This window comes from Lissotriton helveticus, chromosome 7 (genome assembly GCF_964261635.1).
Source record: "Lissotriton helveticus chromosome 7, aLisHel1.1, whole genome shotgun sequence".
Taxonomy (NCBI): Eukaryota; Metazoa; Chordata; class Amphibia; order Caudata; family Salamandridae; genus Lissotriton; species Lissotriton helveticus.
Genome location: NC_136068.1, coordinates 1552429291 through 1552448921, shown reverse-complemented (window position 1 = coordinate 1552448921; position 19631 = coordinate 1552429291). Strand labels below are relative to the sequence as shown.

Below are 19631 nucleotides of genomic sequence, written 5' to 3'. Positions count from 1 at the left end.
TGATATCCGATCCCTCTTGATTTTCTGGCACGTTTAAGATCCTTATGTTATTTTTTCTTGCTTGGTTCTCAAGTGATTCCATCTTCTCATGCATTATTTTGTTATCCTGCCTTAGAGAGTTTATGTCTTTTTGATTTTTTTCCACTTTTTTACTTAAGGTGCCAACTTCGCTTTCTATGGCAGTCACTCTGTCTCCCAGTTCGTTGAGTTTGTTGTCTAGCTTTTCGCATACTTCTTGTATTTTATCCTGCTTAGCTTCTGAAATGGAAAATTTCTCTCTCATATCCATCCACATTTTTTCAAGAAGTTTATCTGTTTGATTTTCCGGGATACTATGTTCTGTCTCAAGAAGTCTATCCGTCTGATTTTCCCGGATACTGTGAGCTGTCTCTTGTGAATCAGACCCAGTCTCGGGCACCCCACTCCTGTTGCCTACTGTTTCTTCTCTTTCCTCTAGGCTTTCGATATCGATATCTTTAGTTACCCCTGTGGCCATGATCCCTGCTGGAAAGCTGGTATCTGCCTCTATTTCTGCCTCTCTGATTGCAAATCAGTCTTGACCCGGGACCTCAGGAGAACAGTCCAGCCCGAATTGCCAAGCCAGGTCTTCCCTGGACCGGAAACAAGCATCCTGGGACCGGTTTCGGGGTCACAACCCTCATCAGCCAGGCTAGCTTGAATCCAGTGGCAAAGTGAGCAAGGGACCCACGTATGGGTATACCCTGCCAACTTAGGGAGAACAGAGGAAACACAAGGAGATGATGGACTGAGCGCTAAAACTTTTCAGGCACTCACCCCCAGTCGCAGATCTGGGTTGAGTCCATCATCGTTCTTTATCTCACTTCGCCACCCCAGTTAAGACCCTGCAATATGAGTGTGTGAAAAGTTTCAGCGCTCTGTCCATCATCACCTTGTGTTTGCTTTGTTCGCCCTAGGTTTGCAGGGTATGCCCATACGTGGGTCCCTTGCTCACTTTGCTACTGGATTCAAGCTAGCCTGGCTGATGAGGGTTGTTAGCCCGAAACTGGTCCCAGGAGGCTTGTTTCCAGTCCAGGGAAGACATGATAATGTTAAACACGCATTTACAATGCAATGGTCTCTGCAATGGTATAGGTAGAGCTATTGGTATTGGTTTTTTTTATCCTTAAATAAATGGCCTTGTCATTCCTGTTGTCATTAGCCTAATATTTTGCACATGTGATACCTATTGCATTAGCAGAGAGAGTGAGGTAGTGAGATATAGAGTGAGGTAGTGAGAGAGAGTGAGGTAGTGAGAGTGAAACTGATGTAGTGAGGGGGAGGGATGTTGTGAGGTAGTCAGATGTAAGTAGAGAGTGATGTTGTGATGTAGTGAGATAGAGAGAGAGGTAGTGAAAGAGACAGTGAAAGTGAGTTAGTGAGATAGAAAGATTGATGTAGAGAGATAGAGAGTGAGTGATGTAGTGAGTTATAGATTGAGAGAGTGAAGTTGTGATGGTGTGGGATAGAGAGTGATGTAGTGAGAGAGTGAGGTAGTGTTGTTTTTAGAGAGAGAAGTAGTGAGATAGTGAGATAGTGATATAGATAGAGGGGAGTAGTGATGTATAGAGAGTTATGTAGTGAGAGAGAGTGATGTAGATAGATATTGAGTTAGTGACAGACAGAGAGAGTGAGGTATTGAAAGAGTCAGTGAGGGAGAGGTATTTTGTGAGGTATTGAGATAGAAACAGAGAGTGATGTTGTTAAGTAGTGAGCTATAAAGAGTGAGGTATTGAAAGAGAGAATGAAATGTATTTGAGAGAGTGATGTAGTGAGATAGAGAGAGTGAACTAGTGAGTTAGAGACAGAGTGAAGTTGTGAGGTAGTGAGAGAGTGATGTAGTGAATTATTGAGAGTGTGTTGTGATATAGTGAGGTAGTGAGAGAGAGATACTGAGATAGAAATAGATAGAGTGAGGTAGTGATAGAGAGAGTGAGGTAGTGAGATACAGAGACAGTGAAGTAGTGAGTTAGGGAGAGAGCGAAGTTGTGTGGTAGTGAGAGATTGATGTTGTGAAGTCCCCCAGAGCCTCATACATACAAAGTGAATCACCCAGACATATATACAGACACATACATAGAGAGCTATGCACACAAATATACAGAGCTATAGACATCCACAGACATAGCCACTGACTTACACATACAGAGCTAGCCACAGACATAGTCTCTTAACACACATAACGAGCCAGCCACAGCTACACATACACTGAGCTAGACACATGCACAGCTACACACGTAGAACCACACAGACATACACAGACTGACTTTAACAAACAGCATCCTCTGGACACAGGAGAAACGAGATGGGCACGAGCCTGTAAGAGGTGACAAACGTGTGAGAAGATCGGAAAAAACAACATACAGCAGGGGATCACCTTAACCAAAAATAAAAAAAGATGACAATACTATTTTAAACTTAAAATACATTATAGGAAGCTTAAAAATAAGCTGCCTTACATGACTAGAGCAAAGAGCATCCGCTGTACCTAAGAAATACGAGCTGCAATCTGTAAAAAAAAACAGCAATGTACATAACGAAAGCATTGAACATACCATGTTTTCAAACGAGATGTTGGGACACGAGATAAACGGGCAGGAACAAATTACTAGAGGCACAAAAACAAGATGGCTTACTTTACTTGTGAAAACTGCATGATGGACACAAGTCTGAAACGAGTCTGTCTGGGGAGATCACTTTGTAGCCTACGGGAAACAATTTTACCACCTCACTCACCTGTACCCGAGAGGCTCAGTGGGCTGTTGTGTCCAAAGCAGAGTTCCCTTCTTTATCTTCACGCACGTATGTCTTCATTACTTTAACTTGTGCGGCGCCTTTGTCTATGCGCTAGCCACGTGGGAGCACCGCGGATAAAAAGTGATAAATGCCTACCTTACCGTGCTGGATCCTCCCTTTGCATCATCCACTATGGGGGTAATCAGCACGAGATGAGGCACCCGTCTCAACCGGAGACTGTCCCCCCAGACTGAGTTGCTCTGTCCCCACACAGAGTGCGCCCTCCCGGCACGGGTCGTCAAGAGAGGCTTTCTGCCCCGGGCTGCCCTGCCGATCGCCGTTGTGCCTCAGAGTCGGAGTCCCTGTGTCCTTCCCCGTTCCGATGTCGCCTCCGTCGCTTTCAGCACATCGAGCACCCTGGACACTGCGGGCGGGAGTATTCTTGTGCTGGTTTGGCCAGGCTGTCTGTCTGCAGACGAAACAAACACAAAATTAGCGGACACAGAAGAAATAAATTAAAATAAATAAGTTACCTGCCACGACGGACAAAGGGGTCCATGCAGGAAAACAGCAAGCAGATCCTCACGGCCAGACGATACATATAAAATGGCGGATGGAAGCTTCAAACGTTTTTCAGCTTCAAGGGCGTGTTCTGCTGTTCAAAAGAGGCGTGGAAAAAAGTGGAAAGAACAGCAAGGAACACGCCCCCGAATCTGAAAAAGACGGAGCCTATTTGGAGGGACGGCTCTCTCCTCCAATGGCTGGCCTCCGTTTAGGGAGCCAGCCAATAGATGAGAGGCAAAAAGAGGAGGCGGGAGAAATAGCCATCGAAGCAACATAAGATCTCGGTACTTCCGGTTCTGCCTTCGGCAGACCGGAAATTACCTCGACCTAAAAAGGAATTGTGGAGCGCACAGCTACTCTGCAGAGTATCCTGACGCTGAGACGAAAAAGCGCTCCTGGGGTGAGTGGCCATTATACTGCCTGTTGGAACAGCCAGGTTTTCATGGCTTGGCAGTTCGGGCTAGAGGGTTCCCATGAGGCACAGGGTCAACACTGATTTGTATATAGCTGTGTCTGAACTGGAGTGGCAAAGTGAGCTAAATAATAATGATGATTGATGCAACCCAGATCTGTGACTGGGAGTGCGTGTCATCTCCTTGTGTTTGCTTTGTTCTTCCATAGAAGGCATTACCGAAGTTAAGTAACTTGTTTGTCAGCACTCCCTCTACACTAGAACCTTAATTTCCACCTTGAAACTCTGCTAAACACTAAACTCTGATCTAGAAATCTAAACTATGCTCCAAAGATCCTTGACAATTTAATACCACTTCAGCATCAACAAACAAACCCTACTACTAGCATACCAATTGAGCTTCCTCCATAACTGCATCTACACCTTAATGCTACAAGGTATTGACAATCTGAAACAATATAAAAAAAAGTCTATACTTGCAAATCCACTTGTACTTGTATTCATCAAACTATGACCGAATGAAAACACTAAATCAAGGTAGAAAATGAGAATGAACAAGGGTATATCTGTACTCTGTCAATCCGGAATACCATATGAACTGCTTTCAACATTTTACCTCCCAGGATTGCCTGCTCTGCTGTTTTTTACTTTGAACCATAGATTTGTAGCTCTGTCAGCTGTGCAAATCGTACTCTTTCCGACAGATGAGCAACATGTTCAGCAAGTGTGAAAGAGTACCATTTGTATTCTTATTGCAGTGATGTTTTGCATTATCAGTGAGATAATTCTTCCTTTTATTTTGACTTTTAACAACAGGAAACCCAACAACATTTTAGCAATAGAAGCCTCTGTTAAGGATTAAGCACAAAAGTTGAACATAAGTTTGTTACTATTAAAACTTACGGTGTCTAAGTGGAGCAGAGATGTTTTTCCCTTCAAGGTTTTAAACATCGAGCCATATGAATTCTAGGTCAGCACCAATCACTAATATTAGGGTCTTGTCCAAGGTAATGAAACATATTAGCTAGTAATAAGTCTATAGCTTCCTTTACTTGAATTACTGACTGCAAAGATTGTTTATAAGCTCATCTTTACCTTACTTTTGACCTTCTACAGAGGCTGGGTTTCTTCAAGAACTTTTGGAAGTTCCCCAGCAATGTCTGCAGTTAATCAACATATTCCTGAAGTCAAGGACAGGACTGTCTTTTCATCTTCTAGAGTGCAATAATGCTCCAAACAATGCAGTTTCGGCACACAACAGTTTGACTACACCCGCTTATTCTTGTGGTCTTTTGCATATTTTTCGTTGACTAGATTGATGAAGATAACTCTTCAGTAGATCGTTTGTTAACTGTGGAGCTAGTCTATGAGGGGACATCTGTAACATTTAACCAGTATCCAAGAGCAGTGCTCTTATGTTGGGCACGTACAGAAAACCTTCCTTCAAAATTGTTGAACGATGATGAGCTAGGCAAGATGGGAAAAGCTGACTCGGCCGCTATACTTAGAGGTGGCAGCCTCCATCCCAGGCAAGCAAATGTCCAAAGGGACCTTCAGGGTGGAGGGGTACACCCAAAGAAACTAGAAGTATTGGCCCCACACGGAACAAACACCAGGGAGGCGCTACATTAATTCTCCATCCAGAATATGTTTCCTGCGGATATGTCTACATCTTAAATCAAAGTAATATTTTTAAATTACTCTCCACAATCCCTGGTATGGACAGGATTGAGTCAAAAGAGATTGAGTTAGTCGCCTTTATTCCTGTCACCCATGTCAACCCAAGAAAAGCCACTAAAGTGCATTTGAGGTATCTGGATGTTGCAAGAAAGATTGAGGAGCAAGCACATTTGTTGTTCCAATGGGGTATCGCACTCCACAATCAATCCGCCCCCCCCCATACCCTTGGATTTTAACCAAAACTTGTTCCAGATCTTTGCAGAAGGGCTCAGTTCTCAGTTACCCAAAAGGTCCAGAAAACAAAAGGCTCGGTATGGAGACATTACTGATAATAAAGGATTTTCCCAACAATACTAGGTTATGTTGGATGGCAAACAACCTGAACTGAAAGGCTCCTTGTAATCCTATAGGTTAGATCCCCAATAAATGTTGGCCTACACACCTAACAACCCTGTAGTCCTATTCCTGGAATATACAGAGCTCAAAAACATTGTCTGCCAATGATGAGGTAGCTAAGGGCATTAGCAAGAATGATATAGTTTGCCTCCCAGAAACATGGCAATTAGCTGAGACATCATGACCAGGCCGCCTTAAATTCTTTGCACTAGCCAAACCATCTCCCTAAGGGGGTTACCCCTCAGGTGGGGTCTCAATTCCTATTAATAAAGGCTTGGCAACAAATGTAGTGGTGTTGGCTAGTGGCCTTGGAGCCTACATATTCACAAAACTAGTGTCACCCATTAAACAAAATCTTAGGGAAAAGTCACAAATCATCATAGGTTGCATCTATATCAATACAAAACAACTTTGAATAAATGTTTATAATAATTCTGTTCATAAATATATAGATATTCATTAGGCTTGATTAACAAATGTACATATAACTTATGGTTATATTAGTCTGTGTTTAACATGTATATAGGTCACTGCATAAATAAGTACATTTGTATCATAGCAATTTATCTACAATTGCTTCACTATTGAATTATTAAAAGGAAAAAATATATAAACACAAATAAATTAGCTTGACAGTCTGAATTTATTAAATACAGCTTAAATCTAGATATAGTATCTTCCGTATACATATACACCTACCGTGTACTTATATATCTTTATATTTATGACCTAACTCTTAATTCAGCATCTCCAATGCACTACCCTTTATCTCACCCTGTACCTTTCTCAATATATCCTCTACATCCACTCTCTGACTCATTACAAACTCTATTCTACTACTATGATCCCAAAATAACCCTTTCTAGACTCTTCCCTCCTCTACTCTTCTTTGCATCAACGGAAACCTTTTTTACTATTCAGATCTCCCAAACAAGCCTTTCTAAACCCTTTCCTCATGTATCCCTCCTAGACTCAGCTGATGACTCATCTTTCTCCCTAATCCACTTCTAGAGACTCCCTCCACCTCTCCTTTACCCATCTGAAACGTCCTACCTACTGCCCCCAAATAAACACTTTCTCGACCCTTTCCTCTTCTATCCCTCCACTATCCTTTTCAATCCAACTACCAGACTCACATATCCACCGCTCAAATTAATTTTATATTTCCCTATACTAATTCCCATTAATCCTTTTTGGGTTCCGGAGTGGCTTGCTACTCGTCGGAAAGTGTTTTGATACCTTGCCTGGGTTGGAAGCGCTATATAAATGCAGTTACAATTGGCAGCATAGTAGGGGCCAAATGTGGTGCAAGTTGCAGTGGCTTCCTGACGAGAGCCCTGTCACTTATGTTTTTTTTACAAATTAAGCATGGTTTTCAATGCAGTGTAGTTTCACTCGTGGCTATATTTTATTGCAGGCAACATGTCTATGTTGGCTGCATGGTTAAAAGCTAAAATCTCAGGAAAGCCCAGTTTAGCATTCCTTACACTACTTTAGCGATCTCCTAGGAAAAGGGTCGCATGGGTAGTGCCAGGGGTCACAAGGGGCAAGCGACCCCTAGTGATCCCTAAATGACGTCCATGTCTTGGTAGGAAAAAACACTCAAATTCATATTTCACTACTGTAAGGCCTACCTCTCTCATAGGTTAATGTTGGGACTTCCTTATGCCTTTTAATAAGCTGTAATTCCTGATTGAGAAGGAGTGGATTAGTCATTTGTCGTATCACTGGAATGATAATGATAAACTCTTTTTACTGGTACAGTTGAATTTATCATTACCCTTTTAAAAATGCCTCTTTTAGAAAGTAGGCATTTTCTGCTCTTAGCCATGTGTACCTGCTGCCTGTCTCCAATATGCGCCTCGGTGGTTGAAAGCTGCACTTTGTGCATTCCCTGTAGACAGCCACACACAAAGGGAGCTTAAGTGTGACTGATGGGACATCCACATCCTGATGAGCCATCCTCGGCAGGATGGGAGGGAGGACCTGCCACACCCGAAAACGATGTGTCCTGGCCCCACACAAAGGACTGCTTAACCCACATATGATGAGTCTGGAGCCAGGGCAGGATGGGAGGACCTTCCTCACTTCAAAGGCACCACTAGGTGTAAGAACTGGATTTCTGACCCTACCATTTCAGTACACTACATGACCTGTGATGAACTATGCCAGGAAGAAGGACTGCTGTGCTTCTAAAAGGACTGCCACTCTGCTGGACTGCTGCTCTGAAAGTACTATTTTTCTGCTGTGCTGCCTGCTGCCTGCTACACTCTAGCCTGACTGAAACAGACTGGACCCACCTTACTTGAACCCAGAGTGACTCCAATGGCTTGCTAGCTTGCCCCCTGTTCTAAGTCCCCGGGACATCAAAGCCTTCAACTCACCATGCTACTGCACCTGGATTTTGTTGCTGCAAGTCTTGCCCTGCCAACTGATGCCAACCCAGTCCTAGGTCTTTGGAGTTGAGTATAAAGTGCTGTTTCAGAAAGAATCCACACATCGACACCATTCAGCTGCTCCGAACTGGTGTATCTCTATTGACAATGACACATCGCTGCAGTTGCAAAGATCGAGTACATCGTTTCGCTGACTACGTGGTGCATAGCCACCATTCCTGAAACATATTCAACTTTCTGAAGCTCAGAACTGACGCATCGCCTCCATCATAAGGATCGACGGAAATTGTCCTCAATGTTGACGCATTCAAGGTACTTTGCAGCAGGCCAAGGCTGGTCCCTGTATCCGACCCATGTTCCATTGCGATCGGCCTGTACTTTCAGATTTGTGGCGGCCAAGCGTGACCAGATGGCCCCGGTTGGGGGTTTATACTTATAGCACTATAATTCAACATATTCTTTAAAAATTCATACCTCCTGTTATACTTATTGGACTTTTTTTCATTTTGGTCTTGTTTTGTTCATAAAAATATAATCTATTTTTCTAACTTGGTGTGGAGTCTTTTTGTGGTGTTCTCACTGTGTTACTGTTTAAAGTGTTGCACAAATTGCCTCTTAAGTTTAGCCTGACTGTTCTTTGCCAAGGTACCAGAAGGCGAGTACAGGTTAATTTAGGATGGGTTGTGACTTACTTTGACTAGGATTGTGGTTCCTGCTTCGACAGGGTGCATACCTCTGCCAACCAGAAGCCCAATTTCTAACAGATGCCTAAACACTGACTGCACTCTAGCAACAAAAAGAAGGGAACACTTACCAATTCTGCATTGAGAGGATGTACAGCAGCACATAATGCACAACTACACTCTAGCCCCCAAGCCCAGAAGGAAGCACATGTGGAAGAACCTACACCCTATCTTGCTAGCTGGAAGAGAATCCTAAACCATCCATAGTGGTCCACAGCAACTTCAATGAGAACAACCAGAAACATCAGTCCAAGGCCAAGAAGGGATCCATGAAGGGCAGGCTTAACAGTGGATCTAGACCCACACAGTCACAAACAAGCCCAGAGTGAAGCTTGGTTGTGCAGATTAACAGATCCCACTCTATAAACCCAACACTGAACCTGGAGGCCAGCACCATCACAAACATAATCCACAGCAGAAACAAACTTCCAAGAACAAGGAAAAAGTCTCAAATATTATCTAAAGGGTAAGTGTTATGGTGGCAAATGAAGCAGATAAGAAAATGAAGGATAAGTGTGATTTATTCCACATCTTAGGAGGAATAGTATACAACGTCTCCCTGTGGCTACTCCAGGCTCCAACCGATCTCTACCACAAGCCTAAAAGACCACCAAGAAATGTCACCAGAAACATTTAAAACTTAAAGACAGCTACGAAACAATACAACCAAAAACTAGCCCATAACACAGAGCTCCATTCCAGAGACCAAAAGAACAGAGTGACTGCCTCCCAATGAGAGAGACAAAACATGAGGTTACTGGATAGAGGTGGTCCTTTGTCATGCAAGTGGGGGGAGGAACATATGTATGTTTTCCATGTTGGTGGGTCTAAGCAGGGATGCCTGTCTCCAGGGTGTGAACAAACTTCATGATATAACCACTGAGATGAGGAAGTGATGAGCAGGTATTGCACTGCTATCGATAAGGAGGAATTTGTTTTTGCAAGGTTTTTGGCCAGTATTGATTTTTTAACTGTGCATTCTTATTCTGTAAGATTGTAACTTTGATCACGATAGTGATGGGCTGCCCTTTAGTGATATTCAAATGGCTAATCCCATCGTGAAGTGACCTCTGACCCTGCTCGCAGGCACGTCGCTCCCCACGCCACCACACGGCTGCCAGCTGCCTCGTACCTGCTCCCTGCCGCTCGCCTGTTTTCTGCTCCCTCCCGCTGCTGCGTCCCTGCGGCCCCGCCCCCCTGCTCCCCATTGGCCACCTCGCTCCCACCTCCCAGCTGCTCCTCCCTCCCTATCCCCCTCTTATGGAGGCTGTGCAGCGGCCACGCCGAAGGCAAGCCCGTCTGCGCCCGTCCGCGCCTGGGCCGCGCCCAGCACCAGAAACCCTGGACCCCGCAAACGCCACAACACCAGACTCCGCTACCACGCCAGCACGCTCTACGCACTCAACGCCGGCCAAAACCACAACTGCTTCCAAGCCGCCCCGAAGCGGACTCACGGAAGTTTCTCCTGCCACACCTGCAGCTTCACCTGCGACAGAGCCATCAAACCTCCAAGGACTGGACCCAACCACCTCCACTGCATACTCCTCAACACCCGCTCCGCACGCAAACACACCGTCGAGCTCTGGGATCTGCTTGACACCTCCGCCCCAGACGTGGCCTTCCTGACCGAGACCTGGTGGAACGACTCGTCGGCGCCCGACATCACCATAGCTATCCCGGACGGCTACAAGATCAACCGCAGGGATCGCGCCATCGGAATCGGAGGAGGAATAGCCATCGTCCACAAGTCCACCCTCAAGGTCGCCACCCACGCAGACGACACCCTCCACACCGCCGAACACCTGCACTTCCAGATCCACACCGACCCCAACACCACCCTCAGAGGAACACTGAATTCCACCTCGAGAACAACGCCAACTCCGCCACCCTGATCGCCAACCTCGCCAACCTCGGCCTCAGACAACTCATCACCGCACCCACGCCGCTGGCCACCCGCTGGACCCCGTCTTCTCCACAGGCACCCACGTCACTTTCGACCACACCATCGAACTCCACTGGACCGACCACCGCTGCATCCATTTCACCTTCAATAAACCAACCACGCACCACCGCACCAAACAGCTACCTCACCACCTACATCAGCTACATCACCACCCTCGCCCAAAACCCACCCACCGACCCCACCAACCCAGACACCGCAGCCCGCAACCTCAGACAGTGGATCGACGACTGCGCCAACACCCTCGCCCCACTCAAGAAACACTCCAACAACCACGCCAACAAGAGAGCCACCTGGTTCACCGACAAGCTGCAGACCTCCAAACGTGCATGCCGGAAACTGGAGAAGATATGGCTCCACAAACGCACTCCGGACAACCAAGCAGCCCACAAGGATGCCACCTGCAGACATCACCACCTCATCAGATTAGCCAAGAGATCCTCTTTCAAAGACCGCCTGGATAAGAACGCACACGACAGCAAAGAGCTCTTCAGCATCGTAAAGGAACTCTCCAACACCAGCGCCAACGCCAACGACATACCGCCCTCACAAGAACTGTGCAACTCACTGGCCATCTTCTTCCACCGCAAGATCACTGACATCCATGACAGCTTCAACACCATGACCGTTCCGACTACGCCAGACCCCATCTCCCCTGTGAACACCACCAGCGCCAACCGCCTGACCTCCTGGTCCAAAGTCAACGAGGACGAGACACGCAAGGTCATGAACTCCATCCATTCAGGATCTCCGTCAGACCCGTGCCCACACCACATATTCAACAAAGCAGATGCTACCATTGCACCACAACTACGGAAGGTCATCAACATCTCCGTCGCAACAGCGACATTCCCGGAGAGCTGGAAACACGCAGAAATCAACGCCCTCCTCAAGAAGCCGAAGGCCCAAGAACTTCCGGCCCATCTCCCTGCTCCCGTTCCCGGTGAAGGTCATTGAGAAAATCATCAACATGCAACTGGCCCGCCACCTGGAAGACAACAACATCCTGGACCCGTCCCAGTCCGGGTTCAGACGAAACCATAGCACCGAGACAGCCCTCATTGCCACCACAGACGACATCAGGCGCCAACTAGACAACGGCGAAACATCAGCCCTCATCCTCCTGGACCTGTCAGCCGCCTTCGGCACGGTCTGCCATCGCACTCTAAAGACACGCCTCCTAGAAGCCTGAATCCAAGAGAAGGCCCTTGACTGGACCACGTCCTTCCTCTCCGGCAGAACCCAGAGCGTCCGCCTCCCGCCCTTCCGATCCGAGGCCACCGACATCATCTGCGGTGTCCCCCAGGGCTCCTCCCTCAGCCCGACGCTGTTCAACGTCTACATGGCCCCCTCACACAAGTGGCCCGCCAACACGACCTCAACATCATCTCCTACGCTGACAACACCCAGCTCATCCTCTCCCTCACCAAGGACCCGCACACCGCCAAAACCAACCTCCACGAGGGAATGAAGGCTGTCGCCGACTGGATGAGGAACAACCGTCTGAAGCTGAACTCGGACAAGACGGAGGTACTCATCCTCGGACCCACCCCCTTAGCCTGGGACAACTCCTGGTGGCTGACCACACTGGGAACAGCACTGACACCCTCCGACCATGCATGCAACCTAGGATTCATCCTCGACTCCTCCCTCTCCATGTCTAAACAGGTCAACGCCATCTCCTCCTCCTGCTACAACACCCTCCGCATGCTCCGCAGGGTCTACAAGTGGATCCCGACCGAAACAAGAAGAGCGGTGACACAGGCCCTCGTCAGCAGCATACTGGACTACGGCAACGCACTCTACGCAGGAATCCCAGCCAAATACCTACGACGACTACAACACATCCAAAACGCCTCCACCCGACTGATCGTCAACATCTGCCGCCGTAGCCACATCACCCCCCACCTGAGAGACCTACACTGGCTCCCCGTCGACAAGAGGATCACCTTCAAGCTCCTCACCCACGCACACAAAGCACTCCACAACACCGGACCAGCCTACCTGAACAGCAGACTCCTCTTCTACACCCCCACCCGCCAGCTCCGCTCCGCCAGCCTTGCCCTCGCCGCTATCCCTTGCATCCAACGAACGACCTCCGGCGGCAGATCCTTCTCCTACCTCGCCGCCAAGGCCTGGAACACCCTCCCTAACCACCTACGGCAGACCCAAGACCTACTCGCTTTCAGAAGACTGCTCAAGACCTGGCTCTTTGAGCCGTAGCGGCACACCCTCCCCATAGCACCTTGAGACCCTCACGGGTAAGTAGCGCGCTTTACAAGTACTCTGATTGATTGATTGATTGATACTACCTTCCTACCCACAGTAAGGGGAACCCCTTGTTTGGGCAGCCAGGTCACTGCATCATTTTGCCTTGGCATGTAACAGCCCTGGATAATTGTCAGTGCCTTAGCAGGATTCTCTCATAGGTTTGCAGTAAGTATTTAGTTATTTATAATGTACTGGTTCCATAAACTGGTACTGGATTCAGACCAATCTGAAAAAAGAAACCTTATGTCACATTACAAAAGATGTATCTTTGGGTTATTTTTTTCACAGCTTAGCCACCTCACTTGAAGGCATTCCCTCCTTATTTTATCCTATTAACAGTGGGCACCGGGATCAGATTCTGAGAGCTAGATGTTAATGCACTGGTTAGTTGCTGGGGCTTATTGTGTTTTTTCATGTATTGTGAGCATTTCCAAAAGAGCCTTATGCACCCCTTTTAGTGCCTTTAATTCATCTTTGAGTCTGACTGGGTTCGAATACATGTCCTTCAGGAAAGGGGAGATGTGATGTCTGGGCTAGAAGGGAGTGTCCATTCTTTAGCAAGCAGGAGATGGTGGGGTTTAAGTTGTTCTTCTGAAAGATGGTGGCGCTAGGTGAAAGTAATTTATATGTCAGGCGCGGTTGTCTAACCTCTGCCTGGGGTGGCCTCTAACAATAGGTTTAACAATGGAATAGAGTTAAGAACTAAAAGGTTAACCTTAACTATGGATTGACCTGCGATGTAACTGCACAGCAGGGGGCTACATGTTTCCCATTCATTCATAATGGAAAAGACAAATTAGAAATACTGTGGGTCAAAAATGACTGATCTGATCCCAAAGAGACAGAGGCAGGCGCCTATTTTGTAGTAACTGGAGGGTAGGGATGAGCTGGACGGTGACCGTCAAGCACTGAGAGGAATTGCCAAAGTCAATTCAGAAGCTATCTTGACAGACCTTTGGATATGATAGAGCAGTGACAGGGACAGTGAATCAGCCAGCGCCCTCCAGGCCTTTCCCAGGCAGCGGCCAGTGGGCAAACCTTCCAGTGCCCCCCAAGGCTGCTGCCTCTGGGGGAGTCTGGTGCTTTTATCTCCATATAATTTCCATCAACTTGTTCTAATAAGTACAAAGCTGCATATGAAGGTGTCTGAAAGAATACCTGACCCTGGGGATACCCTTGTTTTTGTTTTCAGCTCCCCAGATTGACTGCCGCCTCCTCAACTGGACTGCAACGGAAGATCGAATCACAGTTGAACTCACCAGCGCCTTCAACGATGCAACTGCTGCATCAGAGAACAACAAAACGACCACCCCAGCAGTAGAGGTCTCCAGAAGCAGTAACATCAGCTTCACTAGACTGGAACCTGGGTGTCCCTATAATGTCTCTCTTTATTCATCCAGCTACCAGGTCTGCAGCATTCTCCTCTACACGCGTGAGTATGAGCTGCTCTCTCTAACGAGACTTCCATGGGATGCATGCATGGTCAATACGCAGAAAAAGGAGGAAAACCAACTGGTGTATGAGACAGGGATGGCTTCAAATCACCACTATACCCCCCCCCCCCCCCCCTCCACCACCACTCCTCCTTCACACTACGGGACAGAAAGGAATAAACAATTTACAATTGGGCTGTTTAGTTTGTAACTTTAAAGTACGCTCTAAGGGCATTGTATAAAGTGAAGCAAAAGGTTATTTGAAGCAAAGTTATTTTCTGCCTATTTTTCTATCTGCTTATGGCACCTGCAGACCTTAGTGCTCCAGGTGTATTCTTGCTGTCCCCTGACTAGATCTGTCCTTTATGTTATGAGTCATGGTCTTTTTAAAATTCAGTTTTGTTGCAGCGCACTGTTTTGGCATGTTGACATTTTGATTGGGTCTTCATCCTGTGGTTGGAGGTTCTCCTTCTATAGCCATACTAAACAGTTTTGCATATAAAGGCCTGAGGTGGGCTGCATGTCTAAACTGTGTTGACACACCAGCATGGAATTATGTTGTGGGGGATGGGAGATGGTGTTCCGGATTCGTGTGTTGTGTTATGGGGTCAAACCAAAAATTACCGAATGAATAGCTACATTTTCTTTCATATTAAATTAAAACTAAGCAAGAACAAACGTTATTGTTGTGTTGTTTATTTTGATAGAATTCCCGCGCATGCACACTTTGTAGAGTGATTCCCCTGCAGCATAAGTGACAATTTTATGCTTGTCCTTTTGCTACTGCAGGCCCCGCCCCTGTGCCCAGTATCAACGTGACCGGCATGACCACTAAGAGCGTGGACGTGACACTGATTCCTCCAAGTGTGACTTGTGTGGCCAGCTATACGTATAAAGCCAGCGTCAGCGGAGGAGTTATCACAATTTACAACAACAACAGAAGTGTTGCTGTGACAGCACTGCAGCCTGGGCAGAACTACACATTGACAGTGTACAGCCAAACGCCGAGTGATGCACGGTCTTCACAAAAAGAGTTTGTGATCCAGACAAGTAAGTGATATGTAACACTCTCCCTTCCTCACTGCGCCCGCGCCACCACAGGGACATGCTGCAATCACACAGGCTTACGCAGGGGTACGTCTACGAACCTAAGTTTACACGCACAGATGCGTGACCTATCTCTGTTTCTGTCTCTCTTTTCCAGTGCTTAGTTTGTCAAAGGAGGAGAGACGGTGCTCAAAGCTCTGCCAAGAAGCCCGCGACCGGAGGTGTTAAATGTTACTGCGCCGAATACCAATGCTGCATAGTTTTCAGTCCACTCCAGGTCTCGTTAATCCACTATCAATCACCCCCGCCCCTTTATTTAACTCTTGCAGGCTCCTCCTTTCTACCATCGGGTCGGTTTTTCTGTTCGTCTCTTCCTCCTTCTTTCTCCTTTTTGAGATTTTCTGGGCCCCACCGGCAACCAGCAGCCCAAATTAAGCACTTATTACACCCATCTTCATGTCGTCCGTCACCTGCTTCCCTCCGGTTTCCCCTTTCTTCAGTCCCTCCTTCGATAAGTCTCGCTACCAAATTTCTTTGTCGGTCTCTTTATCTGCCTCCCTCTCCTTTTCTCTCCTGCACTCTCTTACACACTCTGGCTCTTTGTCTCTGTCAATAATTCACTGTCCTAATCAAGGACATAAAAAAGTGTAAAGTGGAGAACACACCAGTGTATATTTACGTATCTGTGCTCTATACATTGCGCCACAATTGGCAAACTGTCAGTTTTCATAGTCCTTGCACAATAGCTGCCTGAATCTAAGGGGTACTGGAGACCTGGGAGACGAAGGACCCCACACTGAGGAGTTTCTGACTTTCTGCTGCAACTCCAGGCAGTGGCCTTGTCTGAAGAGCAGTTATAGTAGGTGTACGCTGCAGTCTTCCGAGTGCACAGAACATCTGGATGCTTGAAGGGTTCTTGAAGGCGAATACCTCACTCCATGGCTGTACGGACGCTATTGTCCAGTCCTGGGCTTTTTTTTAAGTTCTTTTTATTAAATTGAGGCATCAAACAAAAGACACAGTACAGAAGAGTCACATTATGATCTGCACTACATCTTCAAGGGGGGGGAGAAGAACCAAATTACATACTTGTCAAAAACTTCACGGGGATGGGAGAACATTAAAAACAGAATCTTTAGGTGGCACACAGATCTCACCTCTATACTTATTCCACTGATCCCAAATTGAGGCCCATTTTCGGGGACGTCCTCTCGCAGTGTATACAGTTTTTTCTCAAAACATACTCTAGTGTAGGTCATTTTTCCAATTCTCCAGGGTGGGAGGCAACTCGGAACCCCACTGTTGGGCAATATTCCTTTTCGCTATCATGAAGCCCAGTGTGGTCCACTGTGTCTGTGCAGAGTTAAGATCAGTAGGTTCCCATATATTAAGAAGGCATCTTCGCGCCTCCGGTAATAGGGAGACACACGTGACCTTGTGAATAGTGTTATGAATCTCACCCCAGTATTCGGCTATGTATCGACACTCCCAGATGATATGAAGAAATGTACCCACAAGACCACACTTACGTCTACACAGTCCAACATCCAATAACCCCATCTGTACAAGGCGGGGGCCAGTGACATAGACCCTGTGTAGTATTTTTAACTGTACAAGCCACAATCTTGCAGGAATAGCAACCACTTTTGGGGAGGACACAGCCGATTGCCAATCCTCATCATCCAATTCTATTCCGTCTCGTGTCCACTTATCCCTCAACTCCCTGAGTAGGTCCACCCTATTATTATTTAGTTTCTTGTAGATCAGGGAGATTGTTTTTCGGGGAGATGAACGTCCAAAATTCTATCTTCAAGGGGCGATGCATCCGGCAGGTCTACCTCCACAGGCAGGGCCGTCTGTAATGAATGTGCGCATAGCGGAAATATTCAGAGCTTGAAAGCTCAAATTCGACCTGCATTTCTTCAAATTATTTAATCCGCCCCCTGCCCCACATGTCCTTAATGGTTGAGATCCCTATCAGCTCCCACTTATCAAACCCCTTTGTATTCCACAGCTTACCCAATCGTTTCGAATCAAAAAGTGGGGTAGCTAGTGTCAGCTTGTTACTCCACCCCAAAGAACTTGTGGCATCATGCCAGATCCTCACTGCATGTTTAGTTGGTTCCGTCAAGCCCAGCTTCATTGGCTTAGAATACAGTGCCCTGTTGTAACTACCCCCTGGGAGGAGCCACTTGTCTATAGCGTATCCGGGATCGACTGCGGGTCCATATGTTCCATGGCTAATGCAGCCAGCTGGGAAGCCCAATAATAATGCTTGATATCTGGGAGGGCGATACCCCCGTCATACCATGGGAGCGTCAGCTTGGCTAGAGCAATACGGGGTCTCCCCTCCCATAACAGACTACTCTGTAGCCCCTCCACCTCACGGAAATAACTAGCGGGCACCACATCCAAGGTATTCTGAAGGGCATAAAGGAAACGAGGCAGAGACATCATCTTGAAGAGGGCCGCTCGGCCCAACAGAGAGATCGGAAGCCTTCGACAATAAGCGGAGTCACTCCTAAGCCTCTGCAACGGGGTAAGAAGATTTTCAACATATCTGACTGCCGGGTCCGGAGAAATGAAAATACCCAGGTATCTGAATCCACTCGTATTAATCTGGATGGGACAGTTTCTCAGTGGAACCCGGAGCCTCCCCCCTGAGGACAAACAACCGAGATTTCCCCCAATTGATGGTGAGTCCGGAGTCTTTACCAAAAGAGGCCAGGACGTCACACAACACAATGAGGGACTTCCGAGGGGAGGTTAGGTAAAGCAGAATATCATCCACGTATAGGGAGATCCAATCTTCCCAATCAGGGGACCACCTCATGCCCTGGATTGATGGTTCCCAGCGGATCCAAGCCGCCAGGGGTTCTAGAGCCAGTGAAAAAAGAAGGGGGGAGAGGGGGCAGCCCTGCTGGGCGCCCCGACCCAAACGAAAGGGTGCCGAGACCCGGCCATTAACCACTATTTGGGCAAGTGGCTCAGCGTACAATAAACGCACCCAGCCAATAAAATCAGGTCCAAATCCAAATTTAGCCAGGACCGCCCACAAATAGGACCATTCTACAGTATCAAAGGCCATGGTTGCGTCAAGGGAAGCTATCACGGCCGGCTCTTGCAGAGTGTGGGCTCTAGCTATCACGCCGTGCAACCTGCGTAAATTCAGGGCTATATTTCTATGAGGAATAAAACCCGATTGGTCCGGGTGGATCAGACCACTGATCACTTTTACCAGCCTATTAGAGAGAAGTTTGGCCAAAATTTTGGGCTCAGCATTTAATAAAGAAATAGGTCTATAAGAGGCACATTTAGTCTTTGGCTTACCTTCCTTATGAATTACCACCACCGACGCAACTCTCTGGTCCCGAGGCAGAATCCCTTTCTCCCGGGCCTCGACAAACATACCCTTAAGGTAATGAGCCAGCTTATCTGGTCTTGAGCTTATATAGCTCGATTGGGAGACCGTTGGGTCCTAGCGCCTTGCCTGAGTTCAACGAGCGAATGGCTTGAGCTATTTCATCTACTGTCAGGCCACTATCCATAAAATCGTGATCCTCTTTGGACAAACAAGGGAGCTGTATATCCTGAAGCAGAAAATGGGAGTCCTCCTCCGGACGATCCGAGTCCGAGGTATACACAGTTTGAAAATACGCCGCAAAGCTATCGACAATACTCTGGGGGTCGGTAAGTAACTCTCCCTCATCTGTAACAAGTTCTGGGACGACACGTCCAGCACTATCCCTTTTGTCCAACCAAGCAATACGTCTCCCTGCCTTATCTCCGAGGTCGTAAAGTCTACCCTGCTGCTCCCTGCCGAGAGCTCTAGCCCTATCAGTGACCAGAGATTTATAATCATATTGTTTAAGGCTCAGAATATGTAAGTTAGCCCATGCTACCCCCCGTTCCAGTTCCTCCTCCAGCCGAGCAACCTCAGTCTCCGCCTCAACAATCCCTCTATTCCTTTCCTTT

At 47.2% G+C, this 19631-nt stretch overlaps 1 protein-coding gene across 1 annotated transcript in view; it reads left to right on the top strand.

Moving 5' to 3' along the window:
• PTPRH (protein tyrosine phosphatase receptor type H) overlaps positions 1 to 19631 on the top strand; it is a 779225-nt gene that overhangs the window by 306978 nt on the left and 452616 nt on the right. The window contains exons 6-7 of the mRNA XM_078655031.1: positions 14369 to 14608; positions 15399 to 15659. Of these exons, the coding sequence (XP_078511157.1) occupies positions 14369 to 14608; positions 15399 to 15659 (501 nt within the window). The remainder of the gene's footprint in view (positions 1 to 14368; positions 14609 to 15398; positions 15660 to 19631) is intronic.